Source organism: Sitophilus oryzae, unplaced genomic scaffold, assembly GCF_002938485.1.
Source record: "Sitophilus oryzae breed Bouriz unplaced genomic scaffold, Soryzae_2.0 scaffold_1740_pilon_pilon, whole genome shotgun sequence".
Lineage (NCBI taxonomy): Eukaryota > Metazoa > Arthropoda > Insecta > Coleoptera > Curculionidae > Sitophilus > Sitophilus oryzae.
Genome location: NW_022146436.1, coordinates 318,931 through 340,059, shown reverse-complemented (window position 1 = coordinate 340,059; position 21,129 = coordinate 318,931). Strand labels below are relative to the sequence as shown.

The 21,129-nt window shown below is 32.0% G+C and overlaps 1 protein-coding gene across 1 annotated transcript in view; it reads left to right on the top strand.

The window, feature by feature from the left end:
• The window catches only part of LOC115881809 (kinesin-like protein KIF19), a 77,982-nt gene that overhangs the window by 21,679 nt on the left and 35,174 nt on the right, over positions 1-21,129 (top strand). The window contains exons 2-3 of the mRNA XM_030899480.1: positions 8,423-8,580; positions 12,104-12,248. Coding sequence (XP_030755340.1) covers positions 8,423-8,580; positions 12,104-12,248 — 303 coding nt within the window. The remainder of the gene's footprint in view (positions 1-8,422; positions 8,581-12,103; positions 12,249-21,129) is intronic.

The following is a 21,129-nucleotide window of genomic DNA, read 5'->3' as shown; positions in this document are numbered from 1 at the left end:
TTACGTATTGCTAACTAAATGTTTTGAACGAAGAAGTATACCTATTTTGGGGGCGCGCAGTGGGGTATTTGACACAGATAGTTGATCGAAATTTTATGTAGACCTTATATAAATTATTGCCATTGAAATTAAAGAGCAAATAATATGACAAAATAAAAAAAAAAAAAAAAAAATTCTAAAAAAATAAAGAAAAATCACTGTTCCAGTGTTTCCATGGTCAATGCCAGTAGTAATATCACAACTAATACTACTAATGACTGATCCGCGAGCAATGCCCATTCCACTAAAGTCGCTACTAATGCCAAATTGTGCTATACTGCTAATGGCACTAATGCGATCGCTTGTACACCACAATGCCATCGCGGTTTACACCTCGCATTAGTATATTGATTGGCAAATTAGAGGCAACCAAGAATGTTTTTCTCATTTTATCAGCAAAGTCGCAAAAGTCGCAGTATTTTATTTTACTGTATGAAAGCCCAATGTTTACTAAGTAAACGTATATAGACAATATTATGCTGAATTCTTCGAAAAACTAAATCTCTAAGTATAATAAAAGTGTCACAAATTGACCAAATTTCTAATGCTAATTTTAGTTGCAAAAAAATCGTTAGTATAGGGCAGTGTTTCTCAATCTTTTGTAGAGTGAGGAACCCTAGAGTGCACTTTTTTTCTAGGGAACCCCTACCCTATATTCTTAAATATAAGACATAGTGCATGTTTGGTTTTGTGTCAATATATCATATTTAATACTACTATTGAGCTTCTAAATTAAAGAGCAAATAAAAAAATGTAAGAATTAAGTACATAATATATTAATAACTCAGAAACAGTAAAACACTTAAATATTCATTACAAATATTTTTTTATGAGCTTAATGTGAAGGATGGGCCTGTTTGTTTGATACAAGTTTGTCGATATCGGGTTCAATGTTTGAAAGTTGTATCCGCATATCTGCTTCAGGATTTGCCTGCCGTTTTTGTAAGAGCATACTTCGAAAACCAATCACCAACGGTAAAGCAGCAACGGCAACAATTTTTAACAGCAAAATTGGCTAATTCTGGATATTCACTTCTAAGCTGGGCCCAAAACTGCAACAATGTAGCCGAGTTGAAAGTAGTTTTAAGGTTTCCATCGGCAGCAACATCAATAAGTTGTTCAATTTGTTTTACAGTTAGGGTTTGATGAAACTTTTCGACTGGGACTGAGAATGGATTGCGAACCCAATCAAGATCCTCTTCCCGTCTTGGAAAATATTCTCTGATTGAAACTTGTAGGTTCTGAAGATGGTTTATTATCTCCGAAGTGATTTCTGCTGACAATGCAGTTTTCGACTCACACACAAAATCATGCAGTGTAGGAAAGCACTCCGAGATTCCTCTGTTTATACACGATTCCCAAAACTGTATTTTATTTAATCCTGGGCCGTTTACTTTGCCTATATAAGGAGATTACTGTTACAGAAGTTCCCTGGAGTGATAAATTTAATTCATTAAGGCTTGAAAAGACATCGGCAAGATATGCCAAACATTGTAACCACTTGATGTCAGTTATTCTTGATGATAATTCAAATGAAGAGTCATTAAGAAACACCATCACCTCATTTCGCAGAGTAAACAGGCGAACCAATACTTTTCCTCGCGATAACCATCGCACTTCTGTGTGAAGCAAAAGCGTGGTGAATTGGCTACCCATTTCTTCACAAAGAACAGCAAAAATTCGTGAATTTAGAGGTCTGGGACTTTATAAAATTTATTTTTACCATCCAAAACGTTTTTAAGAACGGGAGGAATTTTTTTTACTGCCAATGCTTGTCTATGAATAATACAATGGCTACTTTCAATTTCTGGAACGACATTTTTAACACGTGCAACAAATCCAGAATATTTACCAGTCATTGCTTTTGCACCGTCAGTGCAGATATTAATGCACTGATTCCAATTAAGTTCTTTTTCAGTGATATAAGAATCGATCATCTTAAAAATTTCCTCGCCGGTTGTATGGGTCTTCAAAGGTTTGCAAAGTAACATTTCTTCTTCTGCAGAGTTGTTGTGTATGTACCTCACAATAACAAGCAATACTGCACACCCTGCTACGTCTGTTGTTTCATCAAGCTGTAGTGCATACCAACCACTACCTTTTATCCGTTGAATAACTGTATTTTCTATTTCTCATAATAATTTCATACTCCTCCTATGAACAGTATCGTTTGAAAGTGGCAGCATTTTTACACTATTACTAAACTTTTCACCAATCATGGTTTCGACAACATCTATTAAATAAGGTTTAATAAGTGTTTCGGCAATTATATGCGCTTTTCCAGCCTTAACTATGCGGTAACTTACTTGAAACGAGGCTTTACATGCTTTTTCATTAATGCTGCTACCCACTAAAGACGATAAATTTTTTTTACTTTATTCATTTCCACTAACTTGCGTTGAAAAAATCCACAGGTTTGTCCTTGTATTCACTATGATTTGTTTGTAAGTGTCTTAGAAGTTTCGCTGGAGCTAATGAACTGTTGCTGAAAGTCTTAAAACAAATTATTGGCGTTTGTATACTGATCCCCAGTGGAAGCAAAACCATAGGATAAATATTCTGGGCAATATTTTCTAATTTTAATTTTCATTCGCAACGGGAAATTAACAAAACTTGAAGTTGACGGCTCATCGCTGCTAGCATTACTCCAAATCCCTTCAACAGTTTCATCTTGACTGATGGCGATCTCTCACCTCTTGTTTTCTTTTTAAAACAACCAGTTTTCAGCCATTTATCCATTTTTAAAATAATAATTACATAAGAGTAAAGGCAAGAAAAACAAACAAATCGTCTTTCAACGGGATTAAAACAAACACTTTCAATGCGAAGACTGCGTAAGGAAGGCTACCGCATAAAAACAAAAGCACCTAGGACAGCGGCCAGCGATTACTAGAAGGCACAAAATAGCAAAATACATACACGGCATTACAATGACTGCAAAGCGAAGTAAAATTAACGAGTCGCAACAAGCGCGCGAGCTCGGGCTCGGATGCAGATCAGAAGGGGAGTACTAAGAATATTTTTTTTATTTACACCATTTCATTGTTGGGTGATACCACAATTTAAAAAAAAAAATTATTGGCTTCTTGTGGAACCCCAATCGCCCCTTTGTGGAACCCTGGGGTTCCGCGGAACCCAGTTTGAGAATCACTGGTATGTGGAATATCGTGTAAATAATACGTTTTTAGAATACATACCTGCAGCTTGCTTGAGCCATTTTCAATCAAAACAATAATATAAACATAAAAAGAGCACAAGAACAACAACAATTTATAATTTTAAACATAAAATTTAGCCATTTACCTTTTATCTGTGAGAAGTAACAACTTTGACGTTTCGCCTCTGGTAGTCGGAGGAAGAAATACTAATGGAAGAGAGGGGTGCGGGGAAGGGGGGTTGTTTTAGTTAATTTAAAATAAATTTAATTTTTTTTTTTTTTTTTTGTTTGCTTTTAATTAGGTCGAAGATATTATAAACGATAAATCAATCCTAATTAAAAGCATACAAAGTGTTCTTTATATGTTTGATATTCATTAAAAATATATTAAAAAAGACTAGAAATAGTATATATTAAGTTGTTACAGTTATAATTTAATCTTTGGTGGTTTTCAGCAAATAGCAGGCAGTTTCACATAATTTTCCTCCCTTTGAAGTGAATTAGAAATCACATATAATTTTATTAAAAAAAAAAAAAAAAAAAAAAAAAAACTTTAAAACAATAAAAAAAACAAATTAAATTAGATGTAATCATCTGCTGATCATGCTAATATAACACAACGCGCGTCCTTAATTCCTGGCAAAAAATTAAATAACTGCTCAGCAGCACATTAGTGTAATGGAATTTTGCAAAATCATAACTGTGTGTAGATATGTTTAATTTAATTACCATTGTATCCTTCTGAAACCAGGTGTACAACAATTAAACTCCATGATAAAAAATAATTAAGAGTCTATACAAAACAGAATACTGGCAAAAACTCTGAAGGTATTTAATTTTACAATAATCTGACAAACTAAAACGACAAATCAAACCGTAAAATCGCAACAAAAGCGTCTCTGGAGTGACAGTTAAAATCAAATTTTGCAATTGTCAGATATTGGACATTTTTGCTACTATTTTGACAGTTTTAACATTTTGCGCCTCTGCATTTTGGAAGAAAAACTATTTTTAATGAACCGTCATTTCCATTTAAGTTTCCCAGCCATGGTTGTTGCTTAGTAAATTCAAACACACCCATAGCAACGCCATTCATGGCAGAGATGATTTAACTTATCATTTCACCTTTTTTGGAAAATCTTAAACACATTTGCTGTTTCGAATTTCGATCACCTTTTTCATGCTAATACTCCACCGTGAGGCGGTTCATCTCACTTCATTGCTCGTTTCGCACCAAACATTTTGACAATTATGGATGTATTATTTTAATGGGTACCTATTGTAACGAAATATTTGATGCACGTCATCAATCGTATATCGACATTGACACTAAAGTCTATAAACCCGAATAAATGAAAATTTGGCAAAATGTTTAAATTTGTTTACATCACATACCGAGCAGCTCTTCATTTTAGTTTATAGAGCAAATGATCGTAACAGATATTTTATTTAGATTAAAGCTGCAAAATTAGTTTAAACCGAATTTTATTATCGCTATGTTGGTTACATTGCGCCGTTTTCAGCAAGGTTATCTTTATTATTTGGACAATAATTGTCAACAATAAACGCATCAAGACAGATAATCATTATTTTAATGTCATTACTTTCAGCGAATATCGAGCTGTTGTTGAATCTTTGTGAGTAATTCCCATTTTATTATTTTCATAGTCTTTTTTGACAAATTGTACTTTTAAGCACAAACACTTCTTTTAAGAACTAAATTTTCGCTTTTGTATTGTATTTCTTGAAATTGTGTGTTAAAAACGTGCCGAAGCGTTTAAACAGTCGAAGCAAAAAGCTTGTAGCTTCCCTAATAAACTTTAACGAGAACGCGACAAATAAATCCTAAGGGGTATAACCCTGACTGCAGTCAGAGAAGTAAGTTTGATTGATAAGCACATTATACCACTTTATTACCAGAATATTATTTCTACGTTAGTTGATATTAAATTCTGTGATTATTAGTTTGTGCATTAATAGCACCATCTTGTTATTACCACTTATGGCGTTGTAAGATGCACATCAATAAATAACAACAACCCATAATAACGCTTAGAATAACTTCATAATGGACTAGTTTTTTGCCAATATGTAATAAGTAAAATAAGCTATAAACAAATAAATCAATTAATTTCTAAAATATTAGTTATTAAATTAAAAATAGAACGTAAAAATCTTTAAAAAATGATATAATATATTGTTTGTCACTCTTAAATTAAGATTCATCTCACATAAACTCTCCTAACATAACCTATCCATCACAGTCCTGGCAGCGCTGTCGCCATCGCTTGTCGCCCAAAGTTGATCACGTGCACGTGCATCGGAAATTGCTTTGCGGATTACTATATATGAAACGGAACCGTTCAAAAATAATACTATTTTTCTAGCAAAACAAAACAGACGATATGTCAGTCGACAAGTCTTGTTGTAGAATTTTGCAAGTTTATTTGTTTAATGTGGCTTTCGTAATTTATTTATATTTAACATTACGTTTATACCTAGACACAACTTTACTGCTGAACAATTTATTACATTTTATCAATTTAGCTTTATTGCTAAACATGTTGTAAGAATTCAATAGTAGAAAAAACCTAACGTTTCTTAAAAAGAACAGGGTTTGTTTACGTTCTTAAATAATAGAAGGTCTACAATATCCAATTCAAAGTAGAAACGCATTATCCAGCAAATACTGACGTTGTTTCAATAATTTTATTGAAAATTGTTTCTCAAATTCGTTTCAGCTCTTTTTAACCTGAATATGACATGAGATCATTAGAATTATATGGAAATATTGATTTTGTGATTATTCGACTATTCCTTTAAAAATTCCGTGATACTCGATGGATCAAAAAGCTATCTTTTATTTGAAGTCACGTGATATATTTAGAAAATGTCGCGAGTTGTTGTAAAAATAGCGAAACATTAAAATATTTAAGAATATTTTTATCTGAAGGGTAGCAACCTCAATAGTGTTTTGAAGCGAGGTGAATTCTTCATTCAATATTGAAATAATATGTTCCGTTTGAAATAAAAGTGTAACTTGCTTTTGAATGTGACGAATGTTCATTAGTATTAATTTTGTCTCATCGTGTAGTAACTTTTCAGTTCTTTTAATTTAATTTAAAAGAACTGAAAAGCTTAATAAAAACCGTAAAAAATACAAAAAACAACTTTGATGTGTATTTTTTTTTGACACTATATGTAGAATTCTGTATATTTTTTAGAAAATCTCTAATGAATCACAGATGGGAAATTAAAAATAACTTTGGTTGCACATCACAATACGACCACCAGCGAATTCCATAAGACGACGCATGGTGTCACTGATGACGTGCAAAGAAAGTTGTTTTAATTTCCTTTATACTCATAAAATGTCGTTTCACAGGTGGCGCCTCTCATATAAGACGCGGAGATTCCAAAGAGAAATTTTAGGATAATATGTAGTTGAAAGCATTTTATAAAAAATATATAGAGTTCTTACAGGATATCTCCAAAAAAAAAGTTACTTTTAAAAAGTTATGTTTGTAATAGAATACTTTATATATTAACCTCGATATTAACTGATTTTTGAATTCTAGATAAAAAAATAAAGGTGAGTTTTATTAAAGAAGCGCAGCTAAAACGTAAGGATTTTGACATATTTCTACTTGTGACAATGAAGAATAAATTTTAATTTCAATAACAGCTACCTAAATTGTAATTTACCTCTATAGCCTTAATATTTAATTACTAACAACCATTGTATGTTAATGAAATTGTAATTTGACCCGAAAAGTTATACAGGGTGACACAACATTTATATTGAATATTGGTTACATTTAAAAGCAAGTTAATCCTTTATTTTAAATAGAACACCCAGTATACTATTCCGATGTCTGAGAATTAATATATCTTCAAAATATTAAGGTTGCTGATCTATCAGAAAAAAAATTTTCCTAGATATTTTCATTATTTTTGTGTCAGTAGTTATTTATTTTTTGAAAAGTATAGAATAGCTGTGATATAGCTTTATTAATTTAACAAAAATTGTGCTTGTAAATTACTGCATAAAATTACTTTCAAAAGATCTTTCATGTAAAAAGGCTTATATGGAATTCTACTTCGAAAAACAGCAACATGTTGTCGACAATAGTTGGTCGATTTTTATAAACTGTCTTTAACATATTCGCATAAAAAAAGCCCAGACTAGATTAAATGGGATACAAGAGCCCAATTGCATTCAACAACTAATAGAATCATAGATACTAATAGAATGATATCAATTCTCTCTAATGGGGGATAAGTTCTAATTTTGGAAACTTGAGAATTTTTTTGTTTTAACTGGTACAAAATGAAAACTAGTTGTTAAAGTTGGATCAATTAGAGAGGTATATTTGAAGCAACGTCAAAATATATCACAACCACAGATTTATCAACAATAAAGATCTGCTGACACTAAATCTTAAAAATAAATAAAAAAAAAAAAAATCTTTTTTGTTTTATAGGCAACCCCATTGAATTCTTAACTCAGAGAATAGTACAGATATTAGGCTATACTGGGTAACGAATTTGTGCAAGTGTGCTTATTTTAGGAAATGTTAAATATGTTAAAAAAAAAAAAAAAAAAAAACATAAATTTCAATAAAATTTCACTTTTAAAAATAAAACAAAAAAAAAAAAATTCCAGTTTAATATATATGGTGTTCCATTACAAACAACAACCTTCTTTAAAAAGGGGACACTGTTAATTTTCTACATTTTTAAAAGTGCTCTGAAATAACCTACATGTGCTCACAAAACTATTTGCTCAGTTTCCTACAAGGCATAGCGTCACTCTTTACAAACGCGTCGTAGAGAGGCCCCACTCATAAAACGACTGGCAACATAATTTTTTAACAGAGTCTAAATAGTACTTAATAGTCTTTTATATTTCATGGAAATATGTTTTTTGATCATCTTCTTAAACTATATGAAAATTTTCTGAAAAACAAAATTTTTTTTTAATAAATTTAGAAATATACAGATAGATATGCATTATTTCAAGCAAGATTTATTTTGCTGAATACAAAAATGCGAATCACGATTGTATTTCTTAAGGAAGAAAGTAAATTAATAATTTATACTGGAACTCATTTTCCCGTAGCTTCTAAAGACATATGATTCACTTCTAAAATTAGACTATTAGTAAGTTACCAAACAAAAAAATTTCAATGAAGTAGAGGTAATTAATTTTCATATCTTTTTCAGACTGTTATTGTAGAAGATGGAGACAAAAACGACCCATGCAGACAGAAAAAGCTTTACGACAAACAATATACTTATGATGTTGTGTTTGGCGAGAATTCGTCGCAAGAGGAAGTGTATGATATTACCACTAGTAATTTAGTTAAGGATGTTTTGAATGGGTAAGAATTATAGACTATTAACATAATAGTTCTGTATAAAAAAACATTCTCTGTCTACTAGTAGTACTAAATTTAAACATAAAATATAATATGTTTAAACAATACTAAGCAGGGTGGTCAAATGCATTAATTATTTAATGAAAGAAAAATTTAAATAAATAGGAGTATTATTTTATTACCTGTCTATACTTAAAATAACTATATTAGGGTCGGTGTATTACTTGGATCGGTATTTCGCACGTTAGCGGGGCTGAGTTAGTTTAAAGTTAGTTTGAAGAGTATAATGTACAATGTACTGAACAAAGAAAGAAGATTAAAAACGTTGCCAAACGTATGAAAGAAACCCAGTGCATATTGCTAAGAGACGAGGGTGTGTACAGTGTATTTTGGTTGAAATCATGTGGTATCTCCGTTATTAGTGAAGATAGAAGTTTTGTTTGCACAAACCTGTCTCACTTTTTGTCAAAACGAAGATGCTGTAAACAAAAATTTCATAGACCTCTTCGTTTCCGAGCTACGGGGTCTTTTTAAAAGGCCTTGCAAATTTGGGACACCCCGTATCTCTGTTAAGGTTGTCGCCCACTACGCTGGGAAGAGAATTTTTCCGGCTGCGAAGGGACTGCGCCCACTATATCGCGCTTTTGAAACGCGGCAACGCCATTTAAGGTTATAGTTTTTTACTTACTGTAGCCAGTTTTGTAAGTAGTTTAAGTACGGACGAAAGCGTATTTTGTGCTCTTCTAACAGAGGAAGAGGAAGAAGGGGTGAGGAAAAGTTTGGACTCATAAGATTAACAAAAAAGAAAGAAGTTTGGAGACTTTTACCATCTTTTTCCAGATTTAATAAAAGACAAAATCATTTTTTCAGTATTACAAATATAAAGCGAAAGATTTCATGCACTCCTTAATTGAGGGTTTTAGAAGAAAAACACCGGGTATATCTATCTACTCATCATATTTTTTCAGAAGAGACAAATTACTAATATTTTTATTAATTTTATTTATTCTGATGTGTATATTAGTTTTTTTTTTTTTTTTTTTTTTTTTTTTATATATTTTGGTAATTAGAATTTAAAATTAGATTGTCACTTTTGTTAAAAAAGTGAGATTAGTTTTGCCTTCACCCTCAATTATATTTAAATCTTTGATAGAAAGGCATTTCGTCCATCTGTCTAGTGAGGGAAGACTAAAAAAAAAATATCATATTCTTTCATAGAAAATCGATTTGCCTAATTTACCTTTAAAAAATACAATTCTGCCATTGATTCATATCACTAGTTCCTAGCCAAAAAGCCAACTGAAAAGACTCGAATGCAAAATTATTTCCCTTGTGAGTACGCACACTGCAACGCGCCGAAACGCGATGGTGCCAAGGTATAAGCCCCACTTTGACGGAAACGCGGCGTTTCAGCTGCGCGCCTGGCCGTGCTGGTCCATTTAAATGGCAAGCAGACAAAAGAAACTTTGAATATGGCCTATAAGACAACCCTATTAAAGGTGGAGAGAGGTGGAAAACTGTTTATTCTAGAACTTTTACGTAGAGTACAGCGGCGTAGTGTCTATTTATAAATCATATTTTTAAAGATATGGAACCAGTTATGTTTTCTCTCTCAAAAAGAACAACTACATTAATAAATTATGAAGATTAATAACATGTTTCAAAAACATATATCAATTCTGATTTATTAAATATTATACAATAAAAAAAAAAAAAAAAAAAAAAAAAAAAAAAAAAAAAAAAAAAGAAACTAAAGAATTTATTAAAAAGTACCTGCTTATCAGTCTATTGTTTTGTTTTGGGAGTCACTAATAAATTCTCCATATAATAAAACTCCTAACTCTCAACCGCTATTTGTCTCTAGTTTATCCACATTTAACCTTTAGATACCTCAGCGACTTATGTGAAATTTACTTTCAGCAAGATGGGTTTCCCTCAACTTCATGAATAAATATATTAGAAATCTGTTCTACCATTGACAAATCACATCAACTAATTTTAATATGACCCATGATGGCCTCCTGATTCCCGGATTTAACTGTCTTTGATTTTGACTTTTAAGATTTTTAACGTTTGTGATAAAATATACTGTAAAAACCTAACACATTGTAGAACACCTGGAAAATGCTATCAAGCAAGCCATTGTCAAAAACCACTGTTATAATAAACTGTGCTTTAAAAAAATGGAAAATATATTTTTTTTTTTTTATTTAAACTTTCAAAAGTAAACATAACAATAACATCATTTTAGTAACATTTTAAGCTATTTAATAATAACAAGAATGATTACATTTTAAATTATTAGAAAATAGGTAATAAACAAACATAGATATATATTTTCCATAGCAAGTGATCACAGACTTACTGAAAACATAACTTTAGTCTATATTTTCAAAAATATTTTTTCTGTAGAAAACAGATTACGTAACTGTATTCTACGTAAAAGTTCTATGAACTGAAGTTTCACCTTCTCGAACAATGAATCCAATAACGGAGATACGGGAACAGTCCCAAATTGCAAAATTTTCGAAAAGACCCTGTAGCTCTTGTAGAAAACCAGTGCGGCCATGGTACTGTTGACAGCATCTTCCTGCCTTATAAGAGGTATTGAGTTTGAAAAAACCGCAATGTTTCTGAGATATTACTAATATCTGAGATACCGTATGATTTCGTGTGGCACCCTGTACATCAAGCCTTCAGCTTCATGTGATTGAATTTATCCTGTTAATTTATTTGCTTAAAAAATAGAAAAATTATTAAACAGTAATCTAACCGCAAGGGTAGATTAATGATACTTTGAACAAGATATTTAAATTTAAAAAACTTAAAAAAAAAAAAAAAAAACATTTTAATTTGTCATTTTGTACCGCTAAGTTATTTAGGATTTAAATGCCTGAATATCTGTTGGTAATTCACTTATTTCTGTTTTGAGCCATTTCTGGCACCAATTCATTCAGAAATCGACACGAAAGTAGAATATTGTAACCAAACTGACAACTAAAGAGCTTTATTTATTTGTGAAATTACATAGATACCAACGCCAAACCAGCAAAATATTTTTTTCATCTAACAACTTGTTATCAATTTCTGAATATTTTTTTATAAACGCAACCTGCTATGAAAACTATTGTTTTATACACCATCGATCATCATTATTGTTCTTTGTATGATCACCAAGTATCACTGGGGACCATCTGGTCGACTTATCATTATCGTCTTGAATAAAAAATAACTATTTTTAACAAGGCACATGATTTCTCTTTCGATTTTTAACAAAATACTTTCAAAACGGGCTCTATTAATGCCTTAATGTTTTATTAGGACATTATTAGCGATTTGAGTAAAAATCTGAAATAAAATATTTAATATTCAGTTTTTTCAGAACATCTCTTTCAAAACATCACTTTGTATCAAGTAGAATTAAATGGATATAATAACTACAACAACTATTCCCTCAGGATATTACTTTCTAATTTTACTTATATTTCTTGTGTTTGATAACAGAACAATTATTTTTATTTTTTAGTTATAACGGTACTGTTTTTGCATATGGGGCCACTGGTGCCGGAAAGACTCATACAATGGTAGGAGACTCAAATCATCCGGGGATTATGGTTAGAGCTTTAAATGATATATTCGAAGCGGTTAGAGATAAAGAAGAAGAATATTCGGTAAGTAAGAATAAATTAATATAAACATCCCAATTTCGAACTCGTCTTAAGTAAGTATTATTCTAATTTAAAAATTTGAAAATAATTCTTTTTCCCATCTTATATGGTTTAGAGTTTCGTTTAGTTTTTTTATACGAATTACGGATATATTAACATATTGGTGTGTAAAGTTTGATTTTATTTTATGTTGTTAACTATTGTATAATCAAACTCGTTTTCTCATTTTATGCACAGGTATTACTCAATTTTATATTAAAAATTAAAATACGAGCGAATTATTCTGCAACTGCTAATGTTGAGAACTAAAAATGTTGATAAAAAAACACAAATCTTATATTCTCTCATATGTTTGGTAGATATTCTTCAGAAAAATTATTCAATTTATATACAGGGTGGCTCCTCTCATACGCCGCGGAAGTTCCAAGGAGAACGGTAGTTTATATCGAAATGAAATTTTGGCAGCATATGTAGGTTAATTGAAAGCATTTTACAAAAATATATAGAATTATACAGGGTGTCCCAAAAAAGAGTTACACATCAAAGTTGTGTTTTTTCTAGTCTAATGGAACACCCTATATATTAATTGATTTTCGGACTCTAGGGAAAAAATAAAGGTGAGTTTTATTAAAGAAGCATATACCTTAAATCTAAGGCTTCTGATATATTTCACATTTTGTGAAAATGAAGAGTAAATTTTAAATTTCGATAATAGCGACCTAAATTTTAGTTGGTTTTGTATAGCCTGAGATTTAATTACAGTAACCATTGTATGTTAAACCAAATTGAAATTTGACCCGAAAAGTTATACAGGGTGTGACAAAACTAATATGGAACATTAGTCACTTTTAAAAGCAAGTTACTCCTTTATTTTAAAAGGAACACCTAGTATATTCTTCCGGTGTTTAATGGGGAATTTATATATCTTCAAAATATTATTAAGGTTGTAAACCCCTCAGACAAAGATTTTCCCAGATATTTTAATTTTCATGATTTTGCGTCAGTAAATCTTTATTATTTAAAAATATCTAGGTGGCTGCGTGATATACCTTTTGTTAATTTCACAAAAATTAAAGATTGTAGAGTAAAATACTCAAGGGTAATAAAAAGATATCCGTTTAAAACATATTTTAATTATTACAGAATTAAAACTAGATATAAACCTATAATTATGCGACAAAAATTAGCTATATGAAATCAAATGCTCAAAATGCTTCCTTTCCTGTTAACTGCATAAAATGATTGTCTTTTCAAAAGGATCTTTTGACTTTAAAGGGACGAACCCTACGATAGTGTGTTAACTATCGTAGGACGAACCCTACGATAGTAGGGTTCGTCTGGTAGGGTACGTAGCTGCTTTTCGACTACCTGGAAAAGCAACTACAATAATTTCTCTCATATTGTCGAGTTTTATAAACACTGTTTTTAACATATCCCCATAAAAACACCCAGACTAAATAAAATCAGGAGCATTTAAGTATTCTATTAATTGGTGAATGGACACTGCATTCACCAACTAATAGAATCATATCAATTCTCTCTGATGTAGGATAAGTTTGCATTCTCAGCAAATTTCTGATAATTTTTTTTGTTTTAACTGACACAAAATGATAACTAGTTGTTAAAGTTGGACTAATTTGACAGCTATGTTGAAGTAACGTCAGACATAATCACCAGCCACTTAGATTTTATCAATAAATAAAGATCTACTCACATCAAATCAAGTAAATGAAAATATCTAGGAAAATCTTTGTTTGAGGAGTAGGCAACCTTATTAGTATTTTGAAGAGACATAAATTTTCCATTGAATATTGAAATAACATACTGGGTGTTCCATTTAAAATAAAAAAGTAACACTCTTTTAAAGGCGACCAATGTTCAATATTAATTTTGTCACACACTGTATAAAATTTTGGATCAAGTTTTAATTTGATTTAAAGTACAAGAGTTACTTTAACGACATATTAGACTTTACGGGGTAAATTCTAATTTAGGTAGCTTTTATCGTAATTTAAAAATTGTTCTTTATTTCTAGAAAATGTTAAATATGTCAAAAACCTTACATTTTAGTCATATACTTCTCTTATAAAACTCACCTTTATTTTTCTCTTAGAATCCAAAAATCCATTAATATATAGGGTGTTCCATTACAAAAAACACAACTTTGATATGTAACTTTTTTTGGGGACACCCTGTAGAAGTCTCTATATTTTCAGAAAGTGCTCTGAATTAACCTACATATGCTCATAAAATTTAATTTCAATACAAACTGTCGTTCTCCTTGGAGCCTCCGCGGCGTATGAGAGGCGCCACCCTGTATGATTCGTATTTTTATATAGATTAAATGTTATCAGTTGTTTGTTTTAATTCTTTATTGCGATAAAAATCAAAAATTTAGACAAAAAAACTTTAATTTATTGAATATTATGTTATCATCATCAACAGATGATTTTTTTTCCATAACAAGGGGCCGTCCTCTGCCGGAAACACTGCGACCTGTGAGGCCTATTGTGTTTGTTCCCTTTCTATATCTGCATCCATTCTCCTATCCCTGTGCCCTGCACTAACTTATGCAGGTCCTTGAGAGGATGGGAGCACAGTTCCTCCAGTTCTAGCCTAGCTTTTCCAAATAAAGTGTGTCGCTTGCGATCCAGAGCCTCGCAGTGACATATTATGTGCTCCGCTGTTTCAGGATCTTTATCGAAGAGTCTGCAGCAAAGACTTCCTTGATACAGGTCGAGCTTGTTCAGGTAACACTTGACAGCCATGTGTCCTGTCAAGAGGCCTGTTGTAATCCGCACTTTATTCCTGCTAAGCATTAGCAGTTCTTTTGCGGTTTTAGTGCTAGGTCCTTGGATAAAAGCCTTGCTGAACAGATGATTTAGACAAGTTTTAGTTAATTTTAATAATTTTTGCTGATGCTAATTATCATCAGCAAAAATGATGAACGCGCGTATACTATTAATAGGAAAAGGACTTGGTTTATTGTTGTGAATTAGTTTTTTATTTTGCTGTGTAATAGATTAATAATTAAGACCAATAAGGGCAAATAGTCCAGAAAGTAAATCATCATCATTATCATCAACCAGCCACTAAAGTCCACTGCTGGACGTAGACCTCCCTCATTTGCTTCCATAACTTCCTATCTTGAGCTATTTGCATCCAGTTACTGTGAATACGCCTTAAGTCGTCATGCCATCTGGTTGGAGAACGGCTTCTACTTTTAAATTCATGATGTCTTGATCTCCATTTTATTATTTTTTTCGTCTCTTCCTTGCTCTTCACAGTCGAGGACCTGGTTTATTGTTGTGAACCAATGAGATATCTGAACCAACGAGATCCGGCTGATATACCTGTAAGGTGGAGGCTAGAGGATCTGTCTTCATTTTTTCCACCTCTATAACTTGGTCTCTCTTTAGACCTGATACCGGTGTTGTCTCATTTTACATTCTACATGTATTGGAGTAAATTATTGAATAGTTTTTGAGAGATGGTGTCGAATTGGAGAACATCTTTTTCTATGTGGAAGTTGTTAGTATCTTCATTAAGGCTAACACAAGCTGTAGCGTTCTCATAATATACAGGTTGTTAATTTGTTTATTACTCGCCGCAAGAGCTTTATGGTTGAAATATGGCAACCTCGGCCCGCTCGTCGAGAGACGACGCGACGCGACGGGACGAGTCGGCAGCTTAGCTTAGTACTCATTTGGAATGTAGGCAGTGTTGCCATTCTGTTCCCCAATAAGTAACCGTCCAGTTAACAATCTGTATATGTTTAATCATTGTGATGTGAAGTGAGGTAACAAGCTAGATAAATCATACCTAGAATGAAATCGCCCATATCAAATATAACTATTATATCGGACGCACCCTCCGTCGTCAAATAGATACTAAAATTATTATATTAAATGTAGAAAATGGCAAGTCCGAACAATGACACTGGAATGCAACATTTATCTACCACCTTTAAACATATAGCTCATATGCTTTGAATATTGATATAATCTAAATCATTTTAACCACTTGGGACTAAACATTAAGATATACGATAAGGTGTTGAACGTTAAAATGGTTTACTAATTAACTATAAATAGAAAATTAGTTAAAAAGCACTTTAAAAGTAATGTTATTATTTTTTTTGCGAAATATATATTTTTAAATTTAATTTTCGTACAAACTGTATTCTTTTTGTAATTTTTTTTTACAAATTCTTAGAACTAATGCTATTGATTTTCTAAGCATTTGTCTGTAATAAGCCGCAATAACGCTTAATCATCTATTTCCCTGTCAAGGTTTAGTGCTACTTTAGATATCCATTATTAACTAAAAGTGAAAACGAAATTCGTTGTAAAGTTTAAGGATACATCATTTAGCAAAATAATATTAACTTAGATTTTGTTGATGGTTTATAATTTACAATGCTTTCTTTTGCTATTAGTTATTGCAATAAAATAATATTGTAATTTACCCTGGAAATTACACTTTCTTAGAAGAAGTTAATTTTATTTTTGTCAAAAAAACCTGGGAGGTATAATATTTTTTATTTATTATAATAATTAGTATCTATCATTTCCTGATAAAACTAACATTGTTAGCTCTATATGAGCCTAAAGGTGTTTTGTCTATTGTAGTTGATTTAAGTAATTTTCTTTTGTAATGGAACATTTAATCACTAACACAATCATGGATTACTATATGCCAGGTTGGCATTTCTGGCTTTGGTTGCTGATTTTCGTGTATGCGAAGAGTACCGTCAATGCTCTCAGCACAACAAGAAATACTGAATAAAAAAAGGACAAGTAAGAGCATGGAATATAACGCATTTTTTTCGCCATAGAGATTCACTCCTAGATATATTATTACCAAGCCAAAACGTCTCTCGGTTAGGTCAATATGGTATACCATGATGTTGTTAAATAAATAGTATAATAAAATTGAAGATATTGAGAGGTACTTACTGCGTTCGTTTACGAGCTTAATATACAGGTCTAGTAGAATTACCATTACTAAATTTTATTTCTTTAACTCAATAGAACGATGAAGAAACTGTTTAGAAATAATATTGGAGCGACGAGGATAGCGGAGAGCAAGCAGCGCGACATCGCGTCCAATACAAACCTGTAAAGACAAGTACCGTATGATCGAAAAAAAATGGCGTCCAGTTGGCTCGGAAATGACGATCAATGACATTTCCCATATAAATTTACATATAAAATGACAGCGATCTTCATTTCATAGCCATCGTTGACGCCGATTTTTCTCGATCATACGGTACGTGCGAACATAGTAAAGCGATCTGCTCGAGCAGAATCGAGCTCTCTAGTAATTACCATAACCGGTACATTTTAGATAAGTTATGAGATGAAGTGGCAACAATTTTGCAACAAACTTCGGTTTTTAAAAATTTCATGTTTACTACACCTTCTAATTTGTTGGTTTCCAAACCAGAATTTTAGCCACTGTTAACATTTTAAATTATCAATAAGCAAATGAAAATAATAAATTTGCACAACTATCTCGCTATTCCTCGCCGCTATCCTCGTCGCTCCACTATGTTCTTACCCTAAGGCTAAGAACATAGTATGAGTATATGTTATGTGTCTCATAACTTATCTAAAATGTACCGGTTATGGTGATTACTATATTTTTTGGTTCCATAAAGTCTCTCTTACAAGCACTAAATCTATTATTTTTTGGAAATCCATTGTTTTCTACAGCGCGACAGAGCGAAAACAAAATTATTTTCGAGTCGATCTCGCCGATCGATCTAACCGCTCGAGCAGATCGCTTTACTATATTCACACGTACTTGACTTACTCTAAGGCTAAGAACATTTTTTTTTTATAGATGGGAAACGCCATTTACAGCCAGAGTGTGGGGGTCACCTATCACCCGAGTTATACCCACTAAAAACCCATGTGTAGAGTTACCTCTCCAATCTCGGAACCGCCTTGCGGCATTACTTCAAGACTGGAGATTGTTTCGCCACTTATGTCTGTGTCTGCCAAATTTTTATCTTTTCATCTTCCTGTTTTTTAAGCATAATTGCTATCATCATCCTGGTGATTGCTTCACAGTTCTCTCTATTTTCCATCATAAGCTCGCCGACATTTTCCCTTGTTATTTTAACCTTGCATATTTGTTCCGCCGATGCTCTAGTCTCCAAATGCGTACTACACTCGAATAATGTGTAATTGGCCGTGTCTGATGCTTCACAATACCAGCATTTTGTGGATTCCGCCTTAGTTATTCTAAACAGGTACTCTCCAAAAGCACCGTGCCCTGTCATCGCCTGGGTGATGTAGTAGACCGTTTTCGTCCACGTGTTGTTTATCCAAACCTTCACGTCCGGGATAAATATCTTAATACGACTCTGGTATGCCTCCCATCTGTTCTGCCATTTGTCCAGTATTATCTTTCTGGCCTCTGATCGATACCCTGAGCCGTGCCTGTATATTAAATTTCTTTCCTCGATTTGTAGGATAATTGGGGGGATTTTTGCTAGAGCGAGAACAGCTTCTGTGGAAACTGTACGATACGCCGACACTGCGCGTAGGGCTAGCATTCTGTTTATTTTCTCGAGGACTTTTTCATAGTATTTGCTAAGGCTAAGAATATAGTGGAGCGACGAGGATAGCGGCGAGCCAGCAGCCCGACATCGCGTTCAAAACAAACCTGTTAAGTCAAGTACGTGTGAACATAGTAAAGCGATCTGCTCGAGCGGTTAGATCGAGCGGCGAGATAGACTCGAAAATAATTTTGTTTTCGTCGCTCTGTCGCGCTGTAGAAAACGATGGATTTCCAAAAATTAATATATTTAGTGTTTGTAACAGAGACTTTATGGAACCAAAATATAGTAATCACCATAACCGGTACATTTTAGATAAGTTATGAGATGAAGTGGCAACAAATTTACGTAAAGGTTATGAAACTTGCCACACTCTCTCCAGGTTTTGAAAATTTCATGTTGTAGTGTACAAATTTCATGTACACTACACCTTTTGGTTTGTTGGTTTCGAATAAACCAAATGTTTGCAACACTACTGTCCAGAATTTTAGCCACTATTAACATTTTAAATAATCAATAAGCAAATGAAAATAATAAAGTTGCAAGTACCTCGCTATTCCTCGCCGCTTTACTATATTTCAGCACCCCGAGACTTCTTCGCCGCTATCCTCGTCGCGCCACTATGCTCTTTATGTTCTTAGCCTAAATAGTTATTAGACTGGAATCATAAATTTGAAATATTTTTGCGCCAAATGTTCAACAGTAACTGTTTCATCATCATTTTTCGAGGAAAAATTTATGATTAATTTAGGAAAATTAAAAGTTCCCAAATTTATCATTTTAGTCAAATAACTACATATCTACTCAACATGTTTATTTATTCTAAATAATGACATGTATTGACTTTCCATTCTAAATATCTTGAGAACGGTTGCTCCTAACGATTTTTACCAAGATACTTTTTTTAAGTAAAAAATCACGGAAATGGATATTTTTTCACTCAGTAGTTTTATACCAGTACGGACAAAAAGTTATTACTCTTCAAAACAGTTAAAACACATGTAGGTAGCGCCCCCTACAAATAGAAGTCATATTGACATTAAAATCAAATTTCTCATATCAAAAAACTCCGAAACACCGATTTTCATCCCAATAATGACGCTACTTCAGAAATTATTTGAAAAAAAATCGAAATAAAAATTAAATTTCTAGACCCTGTATCTCCGAAACTAACCATTTGAGGACATATATTTATACGAACTTTTTTACTTACTTTTATCTGCAGAATATGCTGCCGAAAATTCCGGAATACAGTTCGGACCACCCTGTATAAAAATAGAAACATGATCTAGTTATACTGGTAGCAATATTGTTTGAGAAGAATTTAGAGACGTTTTTTTAGCGTAATTTATTATTTATGAAAATGTATTCCCATATAGTACATATTTTATTAAATACCAGGGTTCTTTTTTTGATGTTGTTCTTTTGTATGTTTTAAATTGTTTATTTTTAAACATTCTGTGTAGATTATCTATAATGATTTTCAGATAATCTACAAAAGCTCTATTAACGTGTCTCTTTCATTTAATGTCTCCATTCACATTTATTATGGCGATTTAGAATTGAAATCTAAAGGCGCCTACAAAAAAAGTTCAAGTTCACGAAACAAATCCGGCTAAACATTTGCGACTGAAAACCAAAACAATGCGCTTGAATATGTGATTTTATGTAAATGGCGCCTAATTTATAATCGTGGCATGTTCAAAGAACAAATGAACTTGGGCAGTAGTATTTTAATGGGCTACTAGGTCCGTTCCAGATAACAAAGGAAAGAAATAAATGAATTCTTTATACCACCCAGTTATTTTCGCTGCGGAACTAAAAAGGTTACCTTCTGCGTTGTTTGCTTGTTGAATTATTTCCAGTTAAAAACCATTCTTAATATAACACGACGTGTATGTAAAGTGAGCAAGTGTAATTAATTTTGTTCTTCTGTGTGAATGTTTTAATATGTAAGTACTATGGCAAAGATAAATATCAAATGAAGAGACAATAATATGCCCACTTAAATGCATCAAAATTTGTCAAAAAATATGTAATTAGTCGTCTATTATTTTGGATATTATTGTGTTTTTCTAATTTTTACGTTTTTTACATAGGAATTTTTATAAAAATTAAGTTAATTTGACAAGAATAAAACAATAAAAAGTTTTTAGAAAATACAATTTTTTTCATTTATTTTATAAGATTATACATAATTGATTAAAAATATTTAAGTAATGTGATTAACAAACCTATGCAAACAGTATATTAAAATAAATCATGTCTTACAGTAATTATGAAAACAATTAATTACTAAGTGTGTTTAAAGTTTTC